Here is a 24,463-nt window from a genome sequence, read left to right as displayed (position 1 = left end):
TATTGTTTTAACGAAAAACAAGACACCAAGGAATAGATTTATAGCACCCGATACTGTATTTCATCGTTAGTTACAATTGTTTCAAGACTATTCGGACAAATTCAAACATTATGTCGATTACCGAATTTTCAGTTATATAAACCAGTAAAATGCTATAAATAAGACTATATATATATATATATATATATATATATATATATATATATATATATATATTTGTGTGTGTGTGTGTGTGTGTGTGTTGCGTGGAAGCCATAATAATTTAATGCATATTACATATTTATCCATGCACAAGAAACCTTTCCTCTGATGAGCAATTCATTTTGGGCATCTGCGTTAAATTAAACCAATCTCTGTCGCCATCTTGAATATACTTCCCGCCATTATATTATTGTCATGTTTATCCTGCTCGCCTCTCCTCTCGACATGCGTCTTCTATTAAATCCATCTTCCCGAGCAAGAAATCGATACTCTGTCGATATCATCTCTTCGTCCCCAATTGTGGCGCTTCACGTCCTAACTAATAGCTTCGTACGTGAACTATCGCAGAATTTATTCCTTATTTTATCCGAACCTTAATAAGCATCGATTTGAAACGGCGCCATTACTGCAATGCCTCTGCCCGCCACAAGTCTTAATCATTAGAACACTCGGAGAGGAGAGCGGAAAATAAATTAATCAAATAAATAAATAGATAAGTGTTAATAAATAGAATGTCGGTTCTTTGGTACGGCAGGGGCGTGTTAGAAAAATCAATGCCCCCTGTTGTTTTCGGAGCACACATGAACTATAATACTTGACTTTTGCTCTACTGAACTGTAAAACTTCTTATAGCTGTCAGTATCTTATATTAAAAAAAAAAGCATTCTATTGTGTTTAGAGTACTGTTGCCTGGGTTTACTACTCATGTACGACCGACACGGCACGACAAACGGCTCTCGCTAATTCTCTATTCGTGTGATATTTAGGTACATCATTCGAGCAACATAGGATTCTTATGTCAAGAACAACACGAAGCAACCGATTTTAATTTAGCCGACCTCACATGCTGTTTTTACCCCTTTAAGAATGTTTGTAAAAAATAAGCAATTATTTTTACAAGGGAGTAACCATTTATCAAGGCCCGAAAGCCACTCGAAGATAAGGATTAATCTATACATAGTGGTAACTTGGACAACAGTGTAGTAATCGTTAGTGATGGAAATTGAGTATAATTTGACTATTTAAGACAAGGGTCGGCAATCTTTTAGATCGTGAGGGTCAAAAAGCTATGCAGATTACAGGAGGAGGACCAAACAGCTTTGGCTACATTGTCATGGAGGACAACAATATTATAAAATATGTAAATAAATTTTATGTGCATTTAAAGAAAACAAGTATTACATATTTAAACGATACCACTTATAATAATAATAATAATAATAATAATAATAATAATAATAATGATAATAATAAGAAGGAATATATAAAAATAATCAAGATATTTTACAACAAAATATTTATTCATTACAATAGAAAAACACGAGCATGAAAAGTAATATGGTTAAGATTAAACATGAAAAAGAAAAGGACAAGATATTTTAGTAAAAAATGTAATAAATTTATAACTTAAAATATTACAGCATTAAGAAGACGAGTGTTTTTTTTTTGTGAAAGTTTGGCAAATGGAAACCATAAATTGAAGTTCAGATGAGCACTTACCATGACAATAACGATAGAGCAGTGACATGCTTACAACAACTCTTCTGTGGGAAAAAGGTTGTAGCGGAGAGAAAAGGGCATCGCCAACTAGGTTTCGAACTCGGTTTTGGACTTTGTCAATGCAGAATAGGGTGTTTTGAGCAGCTCGTGCCCATATGTGGCGACATTACTCTATTTTAGGGCGTATTTGGTTTTTAGACAGGTAAATGATTGCTCATTGAAAATTCACTATGTTATTGCTATACATCTTATGAGATGACCGACCACTATTTATGATTTTAGGTCCAAATAAACAGCTACAGCAAGAATTGGAATACGCCTTACTAAAGCCTGATTGTTACAACTGGTGCATTTCAAAAATGTAATCTGGACGTGAGGACACTTTAGAAGAACGATAGACAATAAAATTCTGTTTTAAACTTGGAGAAAGATGTCACAGAAACATATGGAATGCTTCAGACTGCTTTTGGACCATCTTACATGAATCTAGCATTAGTTATTGAGTGGCATAAAAGATTCAAGGAAGGCAGAGAATCTGTAAGGGATGATGAGATGTGTGCGAGGAGTAAGAAAGGCAGAACACCGGAGTTGATTGGCCAAATAAAGAATTTCATGGATTATGACCGTTGTGTGTCTATAGGAAAAATAAGTGCACAGTTTGATGTCAGTGTAGGAACTGTACACACAATTATTGGCGAGGAACTGAAGATGCGGAAGAGTTGCGCGAATGCACCATTCTTGTCACAGACTATTTGACAAAATGGGAATCAAGAAAGTTTCTCACCCTCCCTTTACTCCAGACCTTGTTCTTTGCAACTGTTGGTTATTCCCTAAGCTTAGGGAACACCTTAGAGGCTATCATTATGAATTAATTGAGCAGATGAAAGAGGCTTCGAGGGTCATTGACACGCTTACACAAGAGGACTTCTTTGGGTCTTTTCAGAATGTGTTGGAACGGTAAAAAAAGTGCATTTCAGCCGGAGGAGATAACTTCGAAGGAGACTAGAGTTTCATGCGTGTCCTATCAATAAAAGTACCTAGATTTAAAAAGTTTGGAAAATTATTGAAGTTACGTCGATCGAACGTAATTCGGGATGTCTTCCTCTATGTTACTTATCCCAGAATTGATTTTGAATGTCGTCTGCTGATGTGCTCTTTAACTGTTCCTCCTTCAACTCACAAGTTTCAAGCTTTGATTGAGTCTAAAATACCTAATATTTGATTCTACCTAGCCTCGTACAAAGTCTTTCAATATTTTCAAAGTGTTATTTTGTATTAAAACACGGCATGTGTCGACCATAACCATTAGTGCTATACACTATGATATTTATGACTTGGTAGAATTTCCCCAGATGTAGGAATTTGAGTATTACATGAGTTATTAAAACGCGCGAGAGGGCAATTTCTCTGAATAGAATAAAACAAAGCGTAAAAATGTGAAGCTAGACGCACTTGGAGAGAAAGAACCCCCGCCAACTTATTTTATTTTCTCATGATAAAGTGTTACGTATCTGTTTATGCTATTTTTCTCATTTAATTATGATAATGCAGATATGCATATTACCCCCAGGGAGCTAAACGCTCCTGTTTTTCAAATTTCCAGGTCACCTTACTGATATGGCCCTTGTTAGCCTCCCCCTCTGATATTTTCGAGGATTACATACATGGGTAGAAGAAGCTCATAAATCATAGTGATGACAATCGAGCTACGAGAAGGAAACTTGAAAATCCAAATCAAATAGAGGAGTTCCATTGACTTTGTAGGGCAATCTTCTAGTAATAATGTCACAAACAAAACGCTTCCAATTTGTTATGAACTAGCACGGAAGTTGTAAGGCTTGGAAAACTGTCATGAGAATGCTCATGTCAGTGCACGATCTGGTCAAACCAGAGATAACGAAACACAATAATAAACAATGTTACATCTACAATATGAAATATCTACTGATCAAACGACCGCGGTGAGCGATTCACGGTTAACTGAATGACAAAATGTTTGCCCCTTACGCTAATTTGGACGAAAGTGAGACACAATTTAATAGCAAAGATTTCAAAATCTGCTGTTATTAAAAATAGCACACAGAGTCAAGATTGGAGAGTATCATAAGCAAACATGGCCAGTTGTTGGGGAATGCCAGTTTTAAAGACGGAGCAAGAGAAAACCTAGCGATAATTTTAATAATAATAATAATAATAATAATAATAATAATAATAATAATAATAATAATATGAATATGAATATGAATAATAATATAAATAATAAATGATAGAAATAATAATATAACAGTAATGACGATAATAATTAATAATAATAACCAATAATAATAATACTTACTGCTAAATATAATTGATAATAATAATAATTAATAATAAGTATTATTAATAACAATTATTAATAATGATCAATAATAATAATTAATAATGATAATTACTAATAATAACAATTATGAGTAGTAATAATAATAATAATAATAAGAATAATAATAATTGATAAGAATAATTAATAAAAATTAATATTATTTATAACAATGACGATAATTAACATGTAGGAATAACAGGAATGTTAACATTTTGTATTATATATACTAGCATGGGTGCCGGGCGTTACCCGGGTGTTTGGAGATGTGTGTTGAGCAAAAAAAAAAAAAAAAAAAAAAAAGTGGAAGGCAGGCTCGAACCCGTAGGAGAAAAAGAAAGGGGGTAAAACGTGACGTCTTTGCTGTGACGATTACCACCAAACCGGAAGTGACGTAGGTTTAAATTAGGGCTAGATAATCGAAAAGAGGAGAGGACTTTCGAAAATATCGGCGAAAAAAGCAACCCCTCCCCGTAGAAAAGTTCTCAGTTGAGGGTGAAGACATTAATGTTTTTTAGCCAATTCTTCGGTATTTGTCGTCTGAAGGGTCGAGCTTAAAAACGATACTGATCTTGTGAAAATACGTCGCCTCTGTCGAAAGTTTTAGGCAGACATGTCTAAACTTTTGAAATTTTACATAAAGAGTATTCAGATATGCAGCAAGATTTTTAATAAGTTTTAGGGTGAAAGTTTGGCTGCCAAGAGGTCAAAGTTGAAACAGTTGACCTTTGCAGACTCCACCAAACTCCTCCGCCAATTTTGTGGTCTAAACACTTGAAATTTTAGATGTTGGTTACCTAGACAGGAGTAAAACTTTTTAATATATATACATATGCACATAAAGTTATGAACAGTACACAGGGCCCGAGCAAAGCCGGGCTGACCTGCTAGTATATAATATAATAATGAATCATAAAAATCATATAAAAATGATAAAAATTGCTCAACAAAAATAATGCGAACTGGAGTTGCTCAGTTAGAGTTCGAGGGGATCTTAGATTGAAAGAAGTCTGAATCAAACTCATAAGAATTGCAGGAGTCGAATTCTTAATCGCCAAATGATCCACATACAATCTGGATATTTGACGACTTTTTAGAATTTAAAGTCGAAGTTGGATATTTTGGAATTTTTGTTGCTAAAGCCGGATTCAAATTTTTGAAACTCTATTCTTATACGTTCTAGCTCCGCAGCACTGACCTTAGCTATGGGTCCATTCTCTTTGTATACGTTTAATGAATCAACATGGACGAGTCCCAATATTTTATGGTCAATCAATACTATGAACAAATGAGTTTTTATTAATGTGCCGTAATCTTTGACGGGGCAAATGCATTATTGGCAAATCACCCGGAGTTACAGAAACAATGGTCTCCAGGAAACCCAAATCATTGGATTTTTTCCCTCATGGGCGAACAATGAATAAGGAAGTAAAGTCCAGACGCTTGCAAACAATATCATTCAGCATATAAGCGTTGTCTGAAAAGTATCGGGACTGATATAATAAATAATTTAAAATTACAAACAACTACATGGTTTCCCCGAAATGTGATCTCTTCTAGAGTCTAAGGCACTTTACTATACTTTTCTGTCAGGCTTCTATAGTGCTAGGCGTGAAAATGGGTAATATGGGTTATATTTAGTTTAATTAAAATTTATTCAAAGCAGGTAATCAGGGTTCGGAAACCTCTCGTGAAAATTCAGATGCCTCCAATTTTCGTGAAATTTTGACAATACGTATTAGTGATCAGTTAAAGGGTGTTTCCTGGATTTAGGTTCTTTCCAGACAGAGCTCATTGAGTAGAAATGTTGGTTATAAACTAGATTGTTGTAGGTTCGATTCCTGGCTTAGTATGGGTGTAACTTTAGTTCCACTTAAGAGCGCTTATATAGCGAAACAGTCTGTGGATGACTTTATGCATTTATATTATACAAAAATTCTGTTTCACGATGTTTGTTTGTTTGTCACGATGTTTGTTTGTCACGATGTTTGTTTGTCACGATGTTTGTTTGTCACGATATCAATGTCAGCGTCTCAAATTTCAATGTTATCGCGTTCATATTTAAATGAGCTAAAATATATATGACCAAAGACGATAGAAGCGAGTTGCGTACGTTATTTGAGGACACAGCGTACTTGTGTAGATTGGTTATCTTTTAGACCAACGCATTTTAGGTAAAACATTATTACATACTTAGGTGTCAAAAGGAAAAATAAGTTACTTTTTACTTATATGGATAAGCTTTTTTTGTTTTAACAAATAAATAGTGTACAACACATTACTGTTACCAAAGGCAAAATAACTTACTCTTAAATAAGAAAATAAATTTTCTACTCATATTAAAAAGCAGTCAAAATCTTACTTGTGATGGAAAGAAATGTACAACAAAAATCACGTAAAATCCTTGAGTAGGTTCTCTTTTAGAGCGGGTGCTGCTAGAAACTTACTTTTAGTAGTGCTCTGGAGGCCTCCTCAATTTTGATTACTGCTTTCAGTAACGACCTGGAGGTCTCTTGAATTTTATTTTTTCTCACTGATTACGTAAAAAATAATTTCTGTTCTAGGAGAGGGGTAAAACTTGATTTTAGTACTGCTCTGGAGGCCTTCTTACTTTTATTTAGTGCTTTCAGTTACCTCTTGAGTTTATTATTTTTTTTTAAGTGCTCACTTAAAAATACTTTATCTTCTCAGGGGGTAGGTTAGAAACTTCGTTTTAGTAGCACTCTGAGAGTTTCCTTACTTTTATTTAGTGCTTTCAGTAGCGCCCTGAAAGCCTCCTGAGTTTTTAAAGTGATCACTTAAAAACGATTTCTCTTCTATGTAGTGTAGAAATTTGGTTTTATTAGTGCCCTGGAGGTGTCTTTATTTTTATTTAATGCTTTCAATAGCGCTCTAGAGAACTGAGTTTTATTTTCTTAATTGCTCATTTCTGAACTTTTTTTTGTTTTATTCATTATAGTTTCATTTCAAGCAAATGAGCTCCAGAATAATGAGAACTAAGTTTTAATATAAATATGTTGAGCAGACTTTTTTTTAATACGGCTTTATTATTCGTGATGGCCCCGATCAATAATATGAAACAATTTGTGGAGCAATAAATTATTAATACAGTAGAACATTCGGTAAATAGTATCTTACATAAAATAGTGCTCAATTCCACACACACACACACACACACACACACACACACACACACACACACACACACACACACACACACACACACACACACACACATATATATATACATATGTATGTGTGTGTGTACATGGTGTCCCAATAAAATGTATACTTTCTTTAAATGAACATAAATCAACATTTATTACAAGAAAGAAAAGTTTAATACATCAAAATACTGTGAACAAATACAGAAACCAGCTAATTATCAAAAGTGTTCGAATTATTGGCCATTGTGGTCCATGAACAGCTGACAACGCTCACCGACTGGGTTGAAAACGTTTCTAATCAGTTCAATTAGTATACTGACACATCTTCTTTCAATGGTTACTTTCAACTCATTCAATGTAGCTCGTTTTGTTGTGTGAACCCTGTGTTTAACATGTCCCCCACATCTCCCCCCAAAATGGGAAAATCTGGACCGTACTTGATACTTCTTCGTTCTAACTATCTGTTTCGCGCGTGACTATCAAGATATGTTCTTACGTCATGATGATAGTGGGGTAGTCCTCCACCTTGCTGGAAGTGCCATTTTTTATTCCTAAACATCTCTTGGGAACATGGCATAGCGTATTCATGTAGCAAGTTGAGATAATTTAAAAAGTGTATACATTTTATTGTGACACCCTATATATATATATATATATATATATATATATATGTGTGTGTGTGTGTGTGTGTGTGTGTGTGTGTGTGCGTGCGTGTGTTTGTGTTTAATTGCTAAGGAAGATATAATGAATTTAAAATTGTTAAATATGTTAGATGGTAAACTATCTATTGGTACTAATATTTAGATAATAATAAAATTAACGTTTGCTTTTGAAATCACAATTCACAAATCACAAACATTAGATAAAGTATTTATTTATGTAGAGAAACCTGTGTCTCAACATGCCCTCGTACGTGTTGGTTCAAGCAGAACCAGACAAAAAGATAATGTGAAAGTTTTTGTAAAGCGAAATAGATGTACAAAAATTATTGTATACTAGCAGTACCCGTTAACCGGCGTTGCTCGGTGGAAGCATGACAGATCACGAACAAGGACCTCCCTCAATACAAGGTTGTTGTTGGTAGCCACTGCTGTCCCTGGAAAATAGTGGACACTGGCCCAAATGTAATAATCTGTCTTTCACTGTCGGACATGGTTTTCCAGTGGCAGCTATTGAAAGCCACTGTCTGTGATTATCTGCACTGTTGGTTACTGACGATTAGTGTTAGTTTGGGACAATAATCTGCAGGTACTATTTGATTATAAAGAAAGCATTTAATAACTCTTTAGATTAAGCGAAACAGAGGCAGATAACTGTTATATTTCAAGTCGGCCATGTTTTTTTCTTCTCGGTATAGTGCACATATATTTTTCTAAGAGTAGTTCTAGCATATCTTCTAAATAATAAAATACTCCATAGAAAGCAAGTGTTAAAAAACAAATGTATTACAAATAAGTGTTTCCATAGTAAAAAAAAATGTACGTTGAAACCTACCTGCATATTTTTTTTGTGTTTGAACTTATTTGAAAGTGTTTTATTAGTGTTAAAAATATAATTTCCACATATAAGTCACAGCTATGATGTCTAGGTAATCGATCACGAATATAAAAATAAATTGAATCATCAAGAGGAATAAAAAAAATAATAAAAAAAAATAAAATACAACAAATGTAGCATCATTATAGTTTTGACAATCGCTCAAAAAATCGAAACTTAAATATTTGTACACGTAAAATAATTTTTTTAGGGCCGTATTTTGGGTGGGGGATGGCGGAAGAGACGTGTCGGTATTTTGTGCATATTTACATTCTCAAACCATTGCTGTGTTTACATTTTGAGAGTGTTCCGTCTGAGCAAGGAAAGAGCAACATGTGTTTGATTAAATTTTATGTTAGTTCAGTGTGCGCAGGAAAGAATTAGCAGTGCGTGTTAAAATGCTAATAATTCTCTAACCGTTCGTTAGAACTCACCGCAGTAAACTTTTAAGGGTTTCAGTGTTTAATTTTAATAATATTGAGCGATTATCAAGACTTCAAAGAGGCTCTATATATTATTAGCAGAATCGCATCATATGTGGAAGTTATGTATCGTTTATTTTTTACTAATGCGTGTATGGTAACATGTATGGTAACATGTATGGTAACATGTACAGTAACATGTACGGTAACATGCTTAATAGTTCCAAATAAGTTGCCATTATTTATTTAACATTTAGACATTTTTAAGGTTACCAGTAGTTAAATTTTGAGACGGTCAAAAATTGGAAGAAAAAAGAACGAAAGAGGGTATATTTTTATGACCTAACCCAGTGTAGTATAAACACCTCCAACCTCCCATAATAAGAATGGCTTTCGGAATAAACACCCTCAAACTTGGAAGCCGTTCTTAACATGTGGAGGCTGGAGGTGTTTATTCCAAAGGCGATTCTTACTACAGGGAGATCGGGGTGTTTATACTAAGCTGGGTTTAGTCGTTAGAAAATACTTTATTGTACCTATTTACAATGCCTCCCCACGGGACAGAGTTAGACACCAGGGTCGTTTTTTAACGTGGAGAAAAGGTACAAAAACAAAAATTGTCTCAGTCGTGAAGGATTTCTCCTCCACTGAAAGAGAACCAGAAATGGAAGTGCCGCATCTGAAGAACAGATACTACACTTTGATCTTGGCCAAAATACTTTATTGTAGGTCGTATAAAAAAAAATGTTAAACGACGCTGGGTACGTTGTACAAAAATATCAAAATAAGTTTCCACACACACAAACAAAAACAAACAACAACAACAAAAAAAAACCCCGAAAAATATATTTGGTAAATTAATGAAACAAACAAACAAACAAACAAACAAACAAACAACAACAACACACTTAAAAAAAAGTATATTTTTACATTAGGTTCACCTCCACAAATTTCTTTAATATAATGACATTTATGGTGTTTCGAGTATGCTGAATAAGAAAATCTCATTTAAAATTTGCAGAGATAAGTAGTTTTCGAGATATAAAAACTTGTATTATGCACTATAATTCACTGGCCGTCATGTTTGCGCGCACACGCGACAAACAGATCCACTATTCTACGACTGACACAACCTCCCCTCCCGATTAGTTTTTGCGGGTGGGTATACTGACAACGAATAGCAGTTACATTTGGGGCAAATATTTTTTCACCTCCTTCTAAATGGGGCGTATATTCCGAAAGCCGTTCTTAACATGGAAAGGTTGGGGGTGTTTATCCTGAAAGCCGTTGGAGGTGGACCTAATGTAAAAAAAAAAAACCCAGAAAAATAAACAGTTGGAAAAGAAAATAAATAATTAAAAATAGTAAGAGTTATGAAATTATTAGGGTAGGTTGTTTTCACGGTCGTTTTTGTTAATGACTTCCGTTCGCTCAGTATAATCCCACGGTTTCCATTGTTCGCCGGTGTCGCCGACTTTGACACACGGAAAAACGGGATTTAAACGGTAGAAGGACCAGTTAATGTGTATAATTAGCTGCATAAAAAGAAAAAATAAGGAAATATTAATCATTAAGCCCCGACTGATATAATATTAGCCAATAACTAAAGAAAGAAAGAAAAACTATAAGTGTGTTTCTGTATGGTTTAGATTTAGCAGAGAAGCTTACGTAAACGGGGGGGGGGGAGGTCGTTCGCCGTTATGTTGGAAATTAAGTGTATAATAATTGAAATTGACCCTGCGCGAAAGAATATTGTAATGTTCTGTAGTGTCTGTTTGAATGATCTAATTCCGGAATAAGAGAATTAGAGAACAACCAATCAGAGACAGCGGATTTTCCCGAGGGAGATTTTATTATTTTTTTTATTCTACTACGGGAAAGTTAATGATGTATCTGTGTATCCATTAACCAGTTACGGGCGGTGTAGGAGTAGAATCTGCGGAACGTGTAGATTACCTACCGTTGTAATCGACAAGTGGCGGTGGTTAGACTAAGTATTTAAAAGGGGAAATAGGTGCCCCTTTCCCTAAAGATATTGCGATTGTAATAGTGTTGCTTCTAGGACGTAATGTAGTATTTTATTTAAACGATTGAATGTGTCTTAAATAATGTTCGAAAGCTACATAAGATAGTGGCTAATAGCGGAGATGTATTGAATTTGTATGTGGTATCTGTTGTTCCACACCTACGATACTTTGGTCTAGAGGGGAATTTCTGCAGTCATTATATTATATATGGAGATAAACGTGTTTTGAATCAATCTATATATCTATAAAAGTGAACGTGCGTGTGTGTGTGTGTGTGTGTCTGTGTTTGTGTCTGTGTACATTTCCCTACGCAATAACTCTGTCAATTTTAAGTCTACACACTCGAAATTTGATAGACAGGGTACTGAGATTTGGGAAAATCTTTGTAATCAGTTTCGGCCAGAAATTTGACTTTTAAGGGGTCAAAGTTCAACGATTTGACCTTTGAGAACTCTACCAAACTCCTCCGACAATTAAATGTGCCCTGACTTAATATTTCATTTCTTCTCCTTAATACAATAAAATACAGTAGTCTCAAAATTACTTATTCTTTTCAACCTTTTTTGTCGCTTACCATTCAAGAGCCAAAAAGTCGACGGGTAGTCTAGTATTTATATAAAAATATATATATGTGAGCTATATATTCCTTATAATATCATCGAAAAGGTGTTATATTACGCGCTAAATAATTTTTTTTCTGGCTTAAGTACCTATATACTGATTTTTTGCATTCTAAAAAAAGTCAGCTCAAAACCATAATTTTTTTATTTACTTTTTTATTTCGGCGAACGTTTCACAACTCGCAAAGAAAAAAAAATGTAGTTTCTAGTTGAAGAAGCTACTCATCAGAGACTTTCATTTAATAATAAAAACAAGCACAGTAGTTTAAAACAAACAGAAAGAAAGGCGAAAAAAAAAGAGGAAAAACATAAAAACTCATTAAAAAATAATCAGAAAAATATGCTGGTTTCAATATGGCGGTTTAAGAATTGGCTTACGTTATGTCCGATATTTGCAGAAGATTCTTCTCTGATTTTCATATACAGTAAAACTCCTTTAATTTGAACTTCCTCTAAAGTTGGACTGCTTCTCATTTGGACTTCCTCTCATTTGGACTTTTTCTAAACCTGGACTTTCTCTAAACTTGAACTGTCTCGTGAAATTGTATTAGCATATTTGATGCAGAGTTGCAGTAAAACTGTTTACATGGTTTAATCAAATATTGCGCAGAAATGTTAATATTGGTACTATGTAATTAATGTAGATTAGCTATTGATAATTAAGTTACACTAACTGTAATTTTTTTTTCAGATTACTATATTTAAAATAGTGTAAAACAACACATCACAATGGCTTGCAACTCTAAAATCAGAGGATACATCTGGTCTAGAAAAAATTCTTGAAACCAAACAGTTACCGACCAACGACGCTGTTCTAAAGCTCAATCGATGAAAATAGAAACTGCAATGAGACTCATTCAATGAAAAAATAATTTTCCACACACATATAATTGTGTCCAACGATGACTTATATAAAACATGCTTGCTGTTTTTTTTACTTATGATAATTGTAAATTAATACTTCACCGCCAGCGCCTAAAACTCGACATGGCTCAAACAATAATAAAAAAAAAATGAAAATAGTTTCCCGACAGATCTCCATGTAAAACATTCACAACAAGCACTCATTTATCTACCACAACTGTCAACAATTACCCTTAATCTTTATCTGCGCTTAAATGTAGACGAGAATTCCACGAGCAAAGCTTCTTTCCTAGAACTGCCTTTCTGTCGAAAACACTGCCGTTTTCAAGTCTAATCTAAACAAACTCTTGAGTCGTCCTCTAAAATAATTGAACCCTACTCAAGTTCCACCATTACCGATCATCAGAGTGTTGACTCACTAGCCACCGGTCTTTCTGAAACGAACGGAAAATTGCTGTTTCCAGCATTAATCCGCAGTATTTTGAGCGTATTTATTTAAAAAAAGGAAACGCCCCTGTCCCCTCGCCGCAGTGTTGCATACCTGTCCCTGTTTTACAAGCACTTTAATGCAATGTCTTCCAACGAACTCATTCTATTTATTACCTCTTGACGTACATAGCCCCGACTAACCGTCAAACAGCAAAATCCTACCCCTGACTGTTGAGATCGCTAGATGCCAAAAATCCTTCTACTCTAATAGCTCCTTCCCTCGGACTTTCAAATTTGGAATCCTCTTCCTGTTTCCTGATTCCCTAACACGGAAAAGTTTAAATGCGAACACACACCTCGCTGATCAACTCCTCATGTAATCCCCTGTTATACATGATCACAGATAGCAGCTACTTACGTTTAAGTGGCAACGTACCTTGTCTGGGGCGAATAAGAGTAAAGAAATTTAAAAAAATGGTTATTTAATATCGTGAACATTGAAGTCTCCATATGTAAATATCCCCTGACTAACCTGTTAAGCAGCAAAATCCACCACTTCATTGTAAATGTTCTTAAATACTTGAAAGCCTTCTGCTCTAATACTTTCTTCCCTTGAACTGCTACTTCGGAATTCCCTCCCAGTTTATTGCTTCCCTGGCTGTACTAACATGTTGGAATTTAATGTGAACTGACATCTCGCTGCTCAACTCCCTACATAGTGTCACTGTATATATGGTTCCAAATAGTAGCCTCTCACGTCCAAGTGTCAACATGCCTTGTCTGGGGTGAATAAGAGTAAGGAAATTAAATAATGGTCATTGATTAATAGCGTGACATTTAAGCTTGTTCAAAATAAAAGAACATTGATAAGTAGCCTCGTTATATTTTTCGTGAATAAAGTTATAAGATACCAACCGTCGGATGTTTTTAACTTTTTGATGTTCCGCATTTTTTTAGCATTATGGTCGGCTATTTTGTTGAGTTCTGTCGAGTCGGTGGTTCGATATTCACAATTGACATCACGGGTAGACGACCAGCAGAATTAACGAAATCTGTGGCGGACAAAAAAAAAAAAAAAATGAAAATGGATGAATAATCAACATTTGTTATGTATTTTCTTTCTTTGTTTTTTAAGGTCACATAACTTATCAAGGTTGGGATGCCACTCGAGGATAATGAGATTGTGATCAAGCCTTGATAAGTGGTGAGTCCCCTGTACAAAGAAAACGATTGGGATTTTATTGATTTGTTGACGTTTAGTTTTAGTATCATTATTATATTTTTCTCCTATCATTTACCTTTTATCTATTATTCCGCACTTTTTAACGATGATATTACTTTTCAAATGGACCAAACATTGTATTTAAAGACTCGTAAACTTTTTAGGTGAAAGAAAAAAGTTCTTTATTTTGTTCGGTTTCACACGCAAGCCGCCGACACGTATTTACAACACGACAAAATATGTTCTCTTATTCTTTCCCTTTTCCCTGGTTAAATAGTAGTCCTTTGTTTTTAGCTACAATCATCTTTTGGACAAGATCAAAGTGTAGTATCTGTTCTTCAGATGCTGCACTTAAGATAATTTGTACCGGTCAATGGAGGGGAAACCCTCTATACTGGGACAATTATTATTTTTGGTAACCAGAGTGCCCCCTTTTTGCCTACTTTTAGGGGAGCTGGTTTTTACCTCACATTAAAAACGGCCTTGTGCCTAATTTGCTCAGTGGGGGAGCAAATAAACACCATCTGTTCCGACAGATGCTGCACTTAAGATAATTTGTACCAGTCAATGGAGGGGAAACCCTTTATACTGGGACAATTATTATTTTTGGTAACCAGAGTGCCCCCTTTTTGCCTACTTTTAGGGGAGCTGGTTTTTACCTCACATTAAAAACGGCCTTGTGCCTAATTTGCTCAGTGGGGGAGCAAATAAATACCATCTGTTCCGGCAGATACTGCAGGCTATGACTAGCAAAGACCAGATGTGGGGGCAACCCCACATGCCTGACCTTTAACCAGCTCCCATTTCCCACCTCTCGGGAGCTGGTCCCCATTTTCCCTTCCCCCTCCCTTCACTCCTCACATTAAAAATTGGCCTTGTGCCTAATTTGCTCGGTGGGGGAGCAAATAAATACCATCTGTTCCGGCAGATGCTGCACTTAAGATAATTTGTACCAGTCAATGGAGGGGAAACCCTCTATACTGGGACAATTATTATTTTTGGTAACCAGAGTGCCCCCTTTTTGCCTACTTTTAGGGGAGCTGGTTTTTACCTCACATTAAAAACGGCCTTGTGCCTAATTTGCTCAGTGGGGGAGCAAATAAACACCATCTGTTCCGGCAGATACTGCAAGCTATGACTAGCTATGACTAGCAAAGACCAGATGTGGGGGCAACCCCACATGCCTGACCTTTAACCAGCTCCCATTTCCCACCTCTCGGGAGCTGGTCCCCTTTTTCCCTTCCCCCTCCCTTCACTCCTCACATTAAAAATCGGCCTTGTGCCTAATTTGCTCGGTGGGGGAGCAAATAAATACCATCTGTTCTTCAGATGCTGCAAGCTATGACTAGCAAAGACCAGATGTGGGGGCAACCCCACATGCCTGACCTTTAACCAGCTCCCATTTCCCACCTCTCGGGAGCTGGTCCCCTTTTTCCCTTCCCCCTCCCTTCACTCCTCACATTAAAAATCGGCCTTGTACCTAATTTGCTCGGTGGGGGAGCAAATAAATACCATCTGTTCTTCAGATGCTGCACTTCCATTTCTTGTTCTCTTTCGGTGGAGGATCAGTCCTTCACGACTGAGACAATTTTTTATTTTTGTACCTTTTCTCCACGTTAAAAAACGACCCTGGTGTCTAACTCTGTCCCGTGGGGAGGCATAGTAAATAGGTACAATCATCTATTGCGTTGCAATAATTCTCCCTAGGAGCTACAGTTTGGCCAGCTCGCTTTCGAAAGGGCAGGAGAAGGAAGTTCGCATGCTTGATAAACGTATCTTCAAAATCGCCATGCGTTTTTTCCTTTCTCTTTTTTCTATTTTTATTTCAATCTTGATGCATGTATATGCATTTTATTCCGTGACGTCACTCTCTTGCCACATCTTAAATGATGGCGCGACATTAACTGGGCACGTATATGTCCTGGCCTGGTCGTTTAAATAACGGAGCCAGTTACAATTTTTGTGCGGATTTGCTGAGTTCTGTGCATTCGGTAGTACAATATTCAGAATCAGTCCCCTCCCCAAATAAATAAAGAAAATAAATAAATAAATAAAAAATAAAGTAAATAAATAAATAAACAAAAATACATTGCAAAATTTTACTTCGATTGGTCTTGCACATATGCACACAGAAAGAATAAAACTACACGAAAAATTAATAATGCATTGCTCGTCTTTGTTTACCCGTATGCCTAAACCAGTTTCCATTTCGTTGCAGTCTCTATTGGACACTAAGGGACGGCAACCGGTGATTGAGCTGCCAACTTTGCATCCCAATGAAGTTCATTCGTGTAATAATTTTGATTCCGAGGTCAAATTCCAGCGACAAAAGGATTTACAAGTTCACTTTCGAAAACACGATAGAGGTAAGTAAAACAGAGATGTATTTGTTTTCATTAAAAAAGACCCTCCTTGTTTGATCCGAACACATAAAGCATAAATTGTTTCCCCTATATGATCATTACGACATAAATAAATGTAATGTAAATAACGATTACTCACATATGTTGTTTGATTTCGAGGACATGTAATAACATTTCAAAGCACGTATGTAAAATGGTTAGATTTGGAACGTTCCACATGAGTTTAAAATTAAAAGAAAAGTGGAATATCCATTGGAAGTACGAGAAAACGAGCGATGTGTATGGAGGAAGTTGAATAATGTATGAAAGTTGAATAATGTATGGAAGCCCGAAAACACGCGAAAGGTAAGATGACTTTGTTTAAAAAATACAACAAACCCTCCTTTTTTACACCTGAAAACATAAAGCGTGAGTTGTTTCCATGTTAGGTACAAACTAAAAACAAAGACCGGAGAATAGAGAAAAAGAGATTCGCCATGACAGTTTGAAGGTAAACAAAATGTGTCTCACATCCCAGACTTTAGCATATTACTTTTCCCTAGAAGTAATCCCTGACTAAATATTCAAAACCACATAGTATTCGCTGCCCAAATAAGGTCTCCTTACTATGGCTAACTTACATTAACTTTTTACGAGGAATGGTCCACCTTCGCCAAGTGATGTTACCTCAAGTAATAGCACGAAGCTGAATATTCCACCAGACTAGATAAATTCTAGTCCTGGAATCCAGTAAGATCAAGAGACCAAAGCAAAAGATATACTGCAACGTATTAAAATGGTTAATTGGGGAGATGGAAATTATGTTCTCAATTTCTTTAATAACTCAGTGTTTAAGAGATAAAGAACTTTGATGGAACATTCGAATATCGATGTATCTTATATAGCGTTCAAGTGTTAGGCACAGGTAGTGGGCCCTTTGATTTGTGAGAACTTCAACTGAAGAAAAATATAAAACTTTGCTCTGTAAGTTATTGAATCAATTTGTTAAAGGTTATACTTCGACCTCTGTTCATTTTTCAAACTGGGCTTCCTCTCATCCCAAGTGAGCACAACGATTAACAACGATGAATCCCAGATATTATTTAATTACGAGAAAAAATGTATCAATATTTAGAAGCAGGTATGTAAAAAATTGGAAACTTTCCACATAAGTTTAAACTTACATAATTGAAATGTCTATTGGAAGTAAGCCTTAGATGGCGTATATCTACTACATCAGTTGAGATGCTGCTAAAACATAAAAAAAAAATACTTTCTTGTCTTTAAAACATTTACAGCAGTTCTCGAGTTGATAGCACCATCTCCATTACAAAGAACTTTTCTGTCTTTTTCAGGATCCCTAAAATAAAATGAAATTTCCATTATCAGAGTTTCTTTCCTTAAACTTCCGATCTGTGGAGCACATTACCATGGGACTGCTTCCTTGCAAACAACACCATAATTGATTTTAAGTTCAATGTCAACAAATACATGTCTAGCAGTCATGAGATATACAAGTTGCCTTAACTAAGTTTCTAAAATTGTTGTACACACATCTAAAATATTTGTACACGCATCTAAAATTGTCGTAGACTCTTGAAAATTCAGTACAGTAGAACCCCAGGAAACGATGGCCCTAGGGGACGGTTTTTTATGTTACGATTAGGAATACGATGTTTTCCCGGCCCCTGGTTACGGTATTTGCCTCGTCTTACGATGTTATTTATAATGTCATTTGATTATATGCATGTGTATTATATACTGTACTGTATTTTGTTATTAATTTTTAATGCCGTATCCCGGGATTCTACTGTATTTCATTGCTATACATCTTAGGAGATGATTGACCAATTTTTTATGATTTCAGATTCAAATGAACAGCTACAGCAGTAATTGTAATACACCTTACTAAAGTCTGATTGTCACAGCTGGTGAATTTCAAAAATTCAACCTGGATGTGAAGACACTTTAGAAGAATGATATGCAATAAAATTCTATTTTAAACTTGGAAGATATGCCACAGAAAAGTATAGAATGCTTTAGACTGCTTTTGGACCATCTTGCATGAATCAAGCATCAGTTTTTGAGTTGCATAAAAGATCTAAGTGAGGGATGATGAGAAGTGTGGAAGGAGTAAAGAAGTCAGAACACCATAGTTGATTGGCCAAATAAAGAATTTCATGGATAAGAACTGTCGTGTGTCTATAGAGACAATAAGTGCACAGTTTGAGATCCGTCAAACAATTATTCGCAAGGAACTGAAGATGCGGAAGTTTTGCGCGAAGTTTGTTCGAAGGATGCAATCCACAACTCCATCCTTGTCACAGACTATTTGGCCAAGATGGGCATCAAGACAGTTCCTCACTCACCCTATAGTTCAAACCTTGCTCACTGTGACTTTAAAAAAAAAACAAAACCTTAGAAGCTGTCGTTATGAGACAATTGAGGAGATGAAAAAGGCTGTGACGAGGGTCACTAACACGCTCACACAAGCTGAATTCCATAGGGCTTTCCAGAAGTTGTTGGAACGGCACAAGAAAAGCATTGCAACCGGAAGTGACTAGAGTGTCATGTGTTTACTATCAATGAAAGTGCTTATACGAAAAAAGTCTGGAAACTTATTGAAGGCATCTCGTAATTCATTCCATTCATCGTTTTCAATCCTCTCATAGTAGTATTCATCGTCCAACTGACAACCTCATTAACTTTTATCCTTAAGTGGCTTTTGGCCTTGGTAAGTGGTAACTAGTAAGTATAAATACTCCTACCGATGAATAATATGCGAAACTTTTACGAATTATTTTCATATATTGAATCTTATTTAACTCGTTTTGTTTTTATTTTTCTGACAAAAGGTAAGAAAGTCGTCCTTCCTCCCTTGATCCAGGTCGCTGCAGAACCAAACGCCGGTTTGGCTACCAGTCCTCCCTCCAGTCCCAAGGAAACCGGAAAAAATCCGGAAGTATGGAGGTTCTTCCCAACGATAACGCAGAAACCAGAGCAATTGGAATTGAAACAAAAGGCAAAGATTTACCGAAAGCAGATGCTACCTTCTAACCTGGCACTAATGAACGTTACACCTGTCTCTTCTACAAACGCAGTTGATCCCGAAAAAGGTGAAAAATAAAACATTTTAATCGTTTTCTTATTTCATACTTTAGATACACCATATGTATGTATGCATTTTTAAATCGTTATATCTCGCGCTGATACTTCTTAGTTCTCGTCGACTGATGTGATACATAAATACATAAGTAAACAGAAATAATTCTGTTCATGGTTTCGTATTTTGTTTTGCTGAAGAGAAGATTCCTCTGGATACAATAGTCAGGACAGTCGCCCAGTATGGGTATTGCTCAGACAGAAAGAAACCGCAACCTACTGTCTGCACAACTGGAAAGAAAGCTATGGCAATAATACATCAAAACACTTTATTCGAGAAACGGTGTGGACAGGGTTCTGAATCAGAACACCTCGCTCGGTAAGGATTACCATGATAGACAGGTGGAGCCTGAGCGAAGAATAACGGGGAAGATCGTAGAAGAATAAAAAAGGCGATAGCGAGAAACATACAGTGGCAGTCTGAACACCTGGGCAACATCAAAATTGACGAGCAACAATGAATTCATGAATGCTTCAAAGGAGAAAGATAGATGGAAGGCCATAGCCACCAATGCCTGTAGCAGGCAGGACACTACCTGAATGAATGAATATACGTACCCTTATCTGGGCAGGTTGGGATAGTGGTGACTTGCATATATCTACGCTTAGCATGTTTGATTCGATTGGTCTGAAACCAGAAGACAGGCCGAGACCTTGAATTGTGACGCTACAGTCACATCTGATCGCCTGGAATCTCGCACATTACTGCCCTTCAATACCTAACTAATCGTCATCAAACTACTCCCCGACAGCCAGCAAAGAATAATGGGGAGGATCGTAAGTAGAAGCAGAGGACGACACTGTGAAACATAGGTTGACAGTCTGAACACCTGAGCAACATGAAAAATGATGAGCAACGATGAATTCATGAATGCAGAGAGAGAGAGAGAGAGAGAGAGAGAGAGAGGGGGGTGGAGAGAGAGAGAATGAAAAGAATCATTTTGGCATGGGAAAATAAGCTTCAGTTTTTCCGATTCTGATACTGATTCCGATACCCCCAAATTTTCCGTTCCAATAATCGTCCCAACATAATTAAATTTTACTGCGTTTGGTATAAGTTATTTTTATTTTTTGTTTACAACTGAATGACTTTTTGTACCAAACTGCATAATTACCGTAGAATGCTTTACGGAAAGTCAAATTGTGATCCCTGTTGATTATACATTTCTAGGAAGTTCCCATGACAATTTCTTTATGTAGGCAATAACAACAGCCCAGTACAATGCTAACTATTTCAGTATATCCTTCTCTCCAAACTTGTGATCTTATTTAATCAATCAAAACCTTTGTTATCTTCCAGCCTCCTGGTTCCCATCTGAAACATTCACAGCAAAAATCGTCTAGCTTGAACCACAGTAAATAAATGTTTTTTTCTTTCGTATGCTTAAAACTATACAGAACTACCATGAACAACGTTTCTTTCCAAAACTTCTAATTTTTGGCACACATTACCACGGTACTATTTCCCAGCTGAGTACTACATGGTCGTTTCCAAGTCCAATGTGACAAAATTGTTGTCGAACGGCTTATTTAAATAATAAAATTCTGACCGTTTAATCCATCGTTTCCAATTTTCTTCAGGTGTTCTTTATCGACAAATCACAGTCTCATTATCCTCGAGTGGAATCCCGGCCTTGATGAGTTATGTGACATTAAGAAACAAAGAACGAAAATACTTAACAAATGTTGATTATTTATCCATTCGATCATTATTTTTTTGTCCACCACAGATTTTGTTAATTCTGGTGGTCGTCTACCTCTGATGCCAATTGTGAATATCGAACCGCCGACTCGACAGAACTCAACAAAATCGCCGACCATAATGCTAAAAAATGCGGAACATCAAAAAGACTCAAAAACATCTGACGGTTGGTATCTTATAACTTTATTCACAAAAAATATAACGAGGCCACGTATCAATGTTCTTTTATTTTGAACAAGCTTAAATGTCACGATAATAAATAATGACTATTTTTTAGTTTATTTACCCCTGACAAGGCACATTGCCACTTGGACCCGAGAGGCTACTATTTGGAACCGTATATGCAGTAACACTATATAGGGAGTTGAGTAGCGAGATGTCTGTTCACATAAATTCCATATTAGTACTGTCGGGGAAGCAATAAATAGGGAGGGAATTCCAAAGTAGCAGTTCCAGGGAAGAAACTATTAGAGTAGGAGGATTTTCAGCACTTAAGGACTTCTACAATGAAGTGGTGGGATTTTGCTGCCTAACGGGTTAGTCAGGGGATATGTACATGTGGTGACTTCAATGGAATGGTTAGCCAACTCAAACAAGACAGATGATGTGGCTTAGTGGGGGATGCCCTTTTCTCTACCCTGCAACCTATCTCCCACAGAAGAGACGTTGCGAGCCTATCCTTGTTTTATCGTTATTTCCATGTCAGGTGCTCGTCTGAACTCCAATCTCTGGTCCCCCTCGCCAATCTTTCACGAAAAACACCTGTCTAGCCGAATCCACTGTGAAAAATTTCCCCCACTCTTTATCTGTGCCTAAATCAAAACGTGGATTCCATGAACAAAGCTTCTTTCTTAGAACTGCACGCCTGTAGAACTCTGTTCCGTCTGCCTGCTTCCCACCGGACTACAACTTGGATGTTATCAAGTCCAACGTTAACAAATTCCTAATGAACCGCCCCCTTAAGTAAACACTTCATCAAATCTCCGCACTAACGTAATGTACTTGCAATAACCCTTATCCCTGAGTGGCTTTCGGGCCTTGATAAGTGGTGATCACTGAGTAAAAAGAAAGGTTCTGTCACGATTTCTCCATTGCTTATGATCTTACTCAGATTGTTTACGAACCCAGCCTTATGCCAGACACTGATGGTCAGTATGCAAGTCTCCTAAACTTTTTTCTCACATCTTGCCTTGAGCTATGTTCATCCTCCATCCTGTCTTCACTGGAATCTTCCAACTATTCAGTTGTCTCAGTTAAGATAAAAATAAAATGTAATAAGGTCTCTGACGTATCTCTCTATCATAGACTATATCGATACTCTATGGCTGACTGGGATAGTTTCCGTACATTTATATCAGATCTACCTCTGCATTATTTGTTTAAAAAGAACGTGTCCTCTATAGTATAAGACCTGGCGGAATGGTTAATTGTAGGTATAGACCGCTTCATACTCTCCAAAAATTCGAGCAAAAACCTAACAGCCAGCCGTGGCTCTCTTCAGCATGTGATGCTGACATTGCGCACAGAAATCACTATTTCCATTGCTTCCAAAGCAGCAACAAAATGAACTTGAATACCTAATAGGAGAGAACTTGAGTGCCTACTGGACACTACGCTCAAGTGTCTAAGGTCTCTCTAAGTTTATCAAGACAATCTGGCACAGGGATACTTTTCCCATGTAACACTGACTAAATATTCAAAATCATATTCGTGACTCAAATAACATCTCCTGGGTAACCCACACTGGCTTTTGCGAAGTATGGTGCACCTACTCAAAGTGACGTTGTCTCAAACAACGATCAGATGAATGTAGGTTTAGAATCCTACAAGATCAAGACACCACAAGAAAGATATAACATATTTAAATGGTCAATTGGGGAGAGGAATATTATGGTCTCAACTTATTTAATAACTCAATGTTTGATAGAATGAAGAGAACTTTAAAGAAATATTCGAATATTTATGTAATTCTTATAGAAATAAGGAAGTGGGCCTCTTGATTTCTGAGAACTTCGACTGAAATAAAATGAAATATCGTGTATATATATCTATATATCTATAAAAATGAAAGTGTGTGTGTGTGTGTGTCTGTCTGTCTGTCTGTGTACATTTCCCTACGCAATAACTGTCAATTTAAAGTCGACAGACTCGAAATTTTATACACAGGGTACTGAGATTTGGGAAAATCTTTGTAATCAGTTTTCGGCCAGAAATCATGAAGATTTTCCCAAATCTCAGTACCCTGTATATCAAATTCCGAGTCTGTAGACTGAAAATTGACAGAGTTACGAGGGGCGTGCAATAAGTAATGCCCTTGACCCAATTCCAGTTGTCTGATCTAGCTGAAATTTTGCATGTGCAATGATTTATATCTCTACGGGTTATGTGGCAAATTACAGCTCTGAACTAATTGTGGTTTGAACTGAGTCAGGTGTGAAATTGAGCCTGTTGAATGTCGAGCAGTGGTCTGGTTTTTGTATTTGAAAGGACGCACACCACAGGAGACTTTTGATGAAATGAAAGAAACTTATGGCGATAATGCCCCATCATATGACCTCGTAAAACGTTGGCATCGTGAATTCAAACATAGCCGAAAGTCTGTGGAAACAGCTCCCAGACCTGGTCGCCTCCCTTCTGTCATTTATGAGGCATCTGTCCATCAAGTTGAGGCTGCTATTTTGGAAGATCGGCGCATTACTATTCGTCAAATAGCCCACGATGTCAAGATTAGTACAGGGTCTGTGGAAACTTTCATTCATGACAATTTGCATATGCATGAGGTGTCTGCCAGAGGGATTCCCAGGTTGCTCACACCATTACAGAAGTGAGAACGCGCCGAGTGCTCGAGGATGAATTTGGAGATGTGCCAAGTTTTTCAAAAGACTGATTACACAGGATGAAACCTGGATCCCT

General features: G+C 36.5%; 1 protein-coding gene across 4 annotated transcripts in view; it reads left to right on the top strand.

The window, feature by feature from the left end:
- LOC145254825 (uncharacterized) overlaps window positions 1–24,463 on the top strand; it is a 597,176-nt gene that overhangs the window by 189,778 nt on the left and 382,935 nt on the right. For all 4 annotated transcript variants that reach the window (XM_080113655.1, XM_080113654.1, XM_080113653.1 and 1 more), the window contains 3 exons: window positions 16,563–16,710; window positions 19,542–19,802; window positions 21,579–21,716. In XM_080113655.1, coding sequence (XP_079969781.1) covers window positions 16,563–16,710; window positions 19,542–19,802; window positions 21,579–21,716 — 547 coding nt within the window. The remainder of the gene's footprint in view (window positions 1–16,562; window positions 16,711–19,541; window positions 19,803–21,578; window positions 21,717–24,463) is intronic.

The sequence above is a fragment of the Euprymna scolopes genome, chromosome 30, assembly GCF_053919585.1.
Source record: "Euprymna scolopes isolate OS-2025 chromosome 30, ASM5391958v1, whole genome shotgun sequence".
Taxonomy (NCBI): domain Eukaryota; kingdom Metazoa; phylum Mollusca; class Cephalopoda; order Sepiida; family Sepiolidae; genus Euprymna; species Euprymna scolopes.
The sequence above is the reverse complement of the archived record's forward strand: the minus strand, read 5'-3'. Positions and strand labels throughout refer to the sequence as shown.